This window comes from Amblyomma mixtum, chromosome 1 (genome assembly GCF_055824585.1).
Source record: "Amblyomma mixtum isolate Tamu chromosome 1, ASM5582458v1, whole genome shotgun sequence".
Classification (NCBI taxonomy): domain Eukaryota; kingdom Metazoa; phylum Arthropoda; class Arachnida; order Ixodida; family Ixodidae; genus Amblyomma; species Amblyomma mixtum.
In genome coordinates, this window is record NC_143012.1 from 59,245,513 (window position 1) to 59,252,050 (window position 6,538).

The window sequence follows — 6,538 nt, forward strand, 5'->3', positions numbered from 1 at the left end:
TCGTCGGCAATTTTTTCTTTAATCCTGAAAAAAAAATAAACAAGTGTGAATTCCACTAGAAGGAGCTTGCTGGTGTCCGTCGTAGCTCATAATCTGGCAGGAGATGATGCAGCAAGTTATATTTAATATTGCATTAATTAGCGCAGAAGTCTACCCTGATACTACGTGTTCAAGAAAGCGAACTTTCGTGCACCAAATGATTGGGTGAACTGACACAGGTTTTCGAAGAGCATACCAAATTGGTGGAGCGGTCTGGCACTGACGTGGACGAGACAAGTCTTCTACAATGCTTCAGACTGCTCGGATTTGCTACGGACGAACCCCGGAGGGACCTCCCCGCCAAGAAAATTAAGGAAGAGCTTAACAAGCGTGAGTGGTCACTGGAACCTTATCTTTTGTTTTTGTTTTTTTAAGCCGAGCAGCGTGCTGAGCTCTCAATTGCCTTATAAAAATGGTCTATAGACAGTCTATAGACTTCTTATAGAATCTATTGTCCTCCTGTAGCTATTTCTTTTTGTCTATTCATAGTCCATAGACTATCTGTAGACAACAGTGTATTAAAAGTGTATAGTCATAGACTGTCTATAGACTGTCTATAGAATTTGTATTTCCTATAGACTGTTCTCTAGGATTTGTCTAACGGCTGTCTATAGACTTTATAGACAGAAGTCTATGCACAGTCTATAGACTGTCTAAAAAATGTTTGTAAGGTGCAATGGCTAGATGAGCCCTTGTCAGACATCAGCTCGTCATCATTGGTGGTACTTATTTTCGCAGTGAGCAAAGAGGATTACGGAAGCTACGACTGTTTCGTGTGCTGCTTCTTGACGCACGGCACCAATAACGACACTCTCTACGCCTCCGATGGAAATAGGGTTTCTGTGGACGAAGTTATGGCACACTTCCATGGCGACAAGTGCAAAAGCCTTGTCGGCAAGCCAAAGCTGTTCTTCATTCAGGTGAGTGACCGGCTAGCTTTCGAAGGGGCTCTGATTTAAGATTTTTCCGGCGCTTTCGGCAGACGATTGCACACAAGCACATTCGATAATTGTATGCCTCGGCTTTCATGTCGTAACGCTGCGTCAATGGATGGGTCGCAATTACGTGCATAAGCTGAAGTGCATGAAGAGAGTGTGTACACGCTTCAACTCTTAGCTCGCGCCCTTATAGAAATGGTCTATAGACAGTCCATAGACTTCTTATTGACTCTATTGACTTCCTATAGATATTGCTTTTCGTGAATTCATAGCCTATAGACCGTCTTTAGACAAAAGTCTACTAAAAGTGTATGGCCATAAATCTATAGATTGTCTATAGACGGTCTATGGTATTTGTATTGCCAATAGATCTTTGTCTATAGACAGTCTATAGACTTTATAGACAGAAGTCTAAAGACACTCTGTAGACTGCCTAAAACTTTTTTTTTTTGTAAGGGCGGGCTCTATTACAAAGGCTTATATTTGATTCTACTACGAGCAAATGGAGCTGCCGAAGATGTCCCAAATGAAAAACGAGGGGTTTGGAGTCGAAGTGTCAGCGCCAGGTCAAAAGAAGAAAAATATTTATGCCCTTTACGAGGAAACTGAATATAATGTTTTATTGGATACTAGTGCTATAAAACAAATAAGTTCGGCTACTGTTGCCGAGTAGGCCTCCTTTGTTTTGGATGCGTTGGACTTCATTTGTTCCCGTGTCCACATGTCGGACAATGTACAGCACGATGGTCGCTGATGCCATCCTTTACAATACTGCAGTGTTCTAGCGCTCTTTCGTTAAAACAACACGCTGTTTTGCCAATGTGCACTTTTTTACAAGTAAGGGGAATACTATAAACGACTTTGGAACACATTTTGTGAACTTTGTGACACGCTTAATATAAAACTTCGGTTGGGCCTAGTTGGTACTACATGTTGTTGTGAAGGTGTAGGTTGCGCAAACACGGCACGAACCACAAAGCTTGTGTGAGTCTCTGTGTTTTCTTTGTGGTTAGTCCCGTGTTTGCGCAACCTACACCTTCTTCCTCTGTCTTGTTATCACTAAGCAAATTTGTACAAGGGATTCTGAAGCAAAATCTCAAAACTGAACGAAAACGCTGGAAATAGATTTTTGTAATGTGATTACACCGAAATCTGGTCATCACGTCGCATATTTTTCAGCGGATGGTTTTATTTTCGATTTTTTATGACCGCGCGCCAAGCCCTCCCGGGCGGCGCGAGGTGAAGAGTGTGACGTCATAACACCCTCGTCCGACAGGCAACCGGCTGCGTCAGTCTGGGTAGATTAAGCGATAAGGCTCCCAACCTCAGACGCTGCCGACGCAAAACTTGCAAAACCCGCGAGTAGCGATGGAAATATTGCTCCTGCGGGAACAGAGGGCGCGCGGGTGTTATGACGTCTAGCCGCAGCTTCCACAGGCTGCCGCCAGGTGCAACGATACGGCAATAAATCGAGAAAAAAAAATGTGCTATCCGCCTTTTTTCGCTAAAATGCTTGTCGCATTTATCAATTTTAGCAGTCAGGCTCTTGTTTACACGTAAAAGAGCAGGTCCAAAAGTTTGATTCAGTATCCCTTTAAAGCTTGCATGGTGCAGAAAAAACAATGTTAACGTTGTATCGGCCGGCTCTTCAGGTTCTTTGATATGTTATGCAGATACATAATTACCTGGATGTTTTGCTGTTTCTTTTTTTCTCCTCTGCTTTTTTACTTATCTTGCTTTTCTGCATTACGCCATCAAAAACAGCTGAAATACAATCAGCAGGGAAACCAGACATGCGTAGCCGCTCGACTTCCTGATTGACACTATCGGTCAGTTGATGTGGGCAAGTTTTTCCCAAGGCGGCGTTGATGCAGTTCATAGTAATCCCACGTTTTATGATTTTAGAATTGACGCTGTTAAAAGGTATAAGGGTATTTTGTGACCTAGAATTATACATCCAAAAGATGTGGTTGGCTGTGAAAGCAAAGATCTTGCTGTCCAGTTGCAGTCCAGCTGTTGTGCATACTGTGGCGGTAAATGTCACCATGCAGCATCACCTGACGAATGGAGCTGTATTTACTTGTAATAAAAGTTTCAGAAAATGTGACCGGATGAAAAACATTTTTAAATAAAGTTTGCTTTCGCACCTGAAGAGACAGCGTCAATGACGTTCAAAAGGATTGTTTCCAGAGGACGGCAATAAGTAAACCTAAATGTGCTCCCCATTGACTTTCCCGTCTTGCAGGCCTGTCGTGGCGGGAAGCTTCAGAGGGGCATCTCTCTCGACAGCGCGGATGCAAAGGGCACGGGCCTTCGCATTCCTACGCATGCTGACTTTCTTGTTGCCTACTCTACTGTGCCGGGTGAGTTACACAGCGGTGAGCTATCCACGTCTGAAAGAGTGCGCATCGTGCGGGTTTTGCTCAAACCTTTGCTTAAGACTAGCGAGAAAAGAACTTATTGCAAACACATTTCTTCAGGCCAGAGATTCCGATTGGGAAAGCTGTGAGGATCTTTTTTTGGATGCTCCGATATTGTCACTCTGTAGAAAAAGAACCACAAAGTAAATCATCTAGGCGAGCTACTGTGAATGATCACTATGCCACTAAAAAGGGACCAGTCCTATAGCCCGTTTTTGATGTAGGGGAAATGTTTCTCCATTTACTGCTGCAGCCACAAAACATATTCCGCAATTAGTTTTCAACGGCTCTGAATGAATTAGCTGCGGTAAAAGATCTTGAATATCGGCCCATATTGGTAAATCCAGCCTATGAAAAAGAAAGAACGCTTTACACGGAATATGGATAAATACCGGCGCATTGAAATGGCTGTTTACCGCCGTCAAGGACCAGCATTCCAGGAACTTCGCATTGAATTTCATTGAATAAGACCGCTTACACTATAGCTGCATAGCGAGACAAAAGAGGAAAAAAGTATCGAGGAGCGGCCAGCTATTTCATTTGAACGGATTTTCAGTACTTCCCATCTGCCGTCTTTGTTAAAAACCGTTAAACATCATGATGAAACTTTTATGTTTCCCCCTTGAGAAATTGGTACGACAGTCCGATCATTCCGAGACAGACGATCAGATAGAGGACACTCGCACGCGACAAATTATTCAGAACACCAGATGTTGCACTGCCATGCACATATACTCGAGTAGCTCACTGGAGGGCAAGATATCCCTCTTCAAGACAGCAGACCTAAAGTGCACGTCAGCTGGAATAGCTCCTGGATGAGATCACGCGCGATATGCCGTCACTGCAGTCTTGCAGAGGAGGTTTCTTTTAAAAAATCCTCTTCCTAATCCTAACCTACAAACCTTAAAACTCGAATTCTCTCTCAACGCTCTACAGAAAAGGTCCCTGAATTGACCAGTCAACTCCAAAAACTAACAATTTCAGGTCAGGGATGCTTTTAACAATCTATTCTTATTAAATCGATCACAGAGACAGAGGCAAGCACTTCACACCCATCTCGTATTGGGAGAGGTTAGAGATGATTATTTGGCCTCAACCCTGTTAACATAATTCAGTCCTGCCCCTCCTGTCCTAGGCAGCATCATACTTCTGAACACGACCAAAATATGACGTAACATATCCATGAAAGTGAAAGACAAGAGCAAGAAAGAAATCAGCGCCGCGATAAAACATCCCTAATTATAGCGGCCGACGCTGCAAACTTCAGCACAAATTTGAGACCTGATTCCTCCATGTACTTTTTCCTCTCCCTGATAACTCGACATGGAGGATATGATGTCCCTTCCAAGAATGAGGGGCTGGGGCAACCCTTACCCCATCGCGGACATGCCGAACGGATCTGTCAGGACTATGCATGATTTGGCACATGCCGAATGTGAAAGTACAGCTGTACAATGACAAAGTAAAACGGTGATTACTGCGCTGATAGTCTGTAACTGCAGGCAGCGAAAAGTCGTTCCCTATAGCAACTGCCGCAAGTGACAGTTGCATGACACGTTCAACAGTAACACTGCCCTTACGGCTCCGTAGTACAGCGATAGCTTATGTATTACATGTTTAACTTTGCCCTGGTTCGGGGTCCTAGCCCTTCCGAAGCAAAAGGAAGTCGGGAATTGTTGCCGAAGGCTTATATACCCTTAGGAGTGTGAAAGGGCGCCAAAAATGCCTTGTGTGGCGATATATGCAATGATACGATAGACACTTTCGGGGAGCTTTTAGGTATCTGATATCAGCTGCGTTCAGGATTGCCGAGAAATGTTTCACAGCATGACCTAAGGAGCTCACGGAAGGTTCACCGCTCCAGCTTACACGCGACAGCGAACATATGGGAGCGAAAACAAGACATAAAGCACGTGGACGGACACCGAAAGACAGCGAACTCTTGCAGACGATTTTAATACGAAAGCTTTTGTTGTCTCATGAGCGGCGTGTAAAGGAAATGTCGGCAGAGCGTGTACGCACGAAAATGACCTTGTGAAAAAAAGAAATTCGCCGGCATTGTGGTTCGCCCAGACGGGCACACATCGCATGCGCCACGAAGGGAATTTCAACGCAGCATTTACTACTCTATCGAGGTTAAGCATGTACAGAAAGCGTTTATGTTTTATGGGGGTTTAACGTCCCAAAGCGACTCAGGCCATGAGGGACGCCGTTGTGAAGAGCTCCGTAAATTTCGACCACCTGGGGTTCCTTAACCCCAGGTGGACAAAATATCCGGAGCCCTTCACTACAGAAAGGGGATATAGCCCCTTTACCCCACAGAGGGTCATTCTTTCAAGCGTGTTAGAGGGGCATGAAGTGAACACGGTGTGATGTGTGCGACAAAGTTTGCTGGGGATCCGTACTGATGTTAGAGAAAGACGACTTCCAACAAAAGCCGCTGACGTCATCCAAGGGTCACGTGATAAGTGTGTCGTGAAAACAGTGACTTGCAAAAAGTTGCCGACGTCATCCAAGGGTCACGTGATGAGTTTTCACGTGACAACTAAGACCTGCAAAAAAAGTTGGTGACGTTCAAACGCAAATTTCCAATGCCGCAGACTGCAGTGCTCTGCCATTTTTTCATTCCCCTCATCAACACAGGCTTTGTTGCATGGCGAGACTACCAGAGGGGCTCCTGGTTTGTGGAGAGACTGTGCTCCGTCCTACTAGAGCTGGCGCCCTCTACCGACCTCCTTCATATGCTGACGGTGGTGTGCAAAAGGATTGCTTTCCCCGAGCAGCACGAGGTGGCGGTGAAAGTGGATGGTGAGGCATTTATCGCGAAGCAGATGCCATGCTTCACATCGACGCTCACCCACCTCGTCTATTTCTCAAGGAACTATTGAACGTATGGTTAGTGGGGCGGTACCGTGGCCCTCCAGCGCGCGATTGTTTATTTACCATTTGGATACAACTTGGTGCTTATAAAGAAATCCCAGGGAAAATTAATTTTTGCTTGCGGGAATATGTAACTTGCTTTCTGTGCGTACATTATGAAAATATTTTACGCTTTGGGACATTGCGCCAGAGGAATACTGCCCCGGACAATGTTCGTGCCTACACGGCAAAAAAAAAAGTTTTATGTAATCATACATTACA

General features: G+C 44.8%; 1 protein-coding gene across 2 annotated transcripts in view; it reads left to right on the plus strand.

Annotated features, from left to right (window-relative positions):
- LOC149366378 (caspase-7-like) overlaps positions 1 to 6,538 on the plus strand; it is a 28,944-nt gene extending 22,406 nt beyond the window's left edge. The window contains exons 4-7 of one of the 2 annotated variants that reach the window (XM_089558593.1): positions 219 to 369; positions 778 to 959; positions 3,223 to 3,340; positions 6,041 to 6,538. In XM_089558593.1, coding sequence (XP_089414719.1) covers positions 219 to 369; positions 778 to 959; positions 3,223 to 3,340; positions 6,041 to 6,285 — 696 coding nt within the window. In that variant the 3' untranslated portion in view covers positions 6,286 to 6,538. The remainder of the gene's footprint in view (positions 1 to 218; positions 370 to 777; positions 960 to 3,222; positions 3,341 to 6,040) is intronic. The other variant, XM_089558675.1, reaches the window with a different exon arrangement.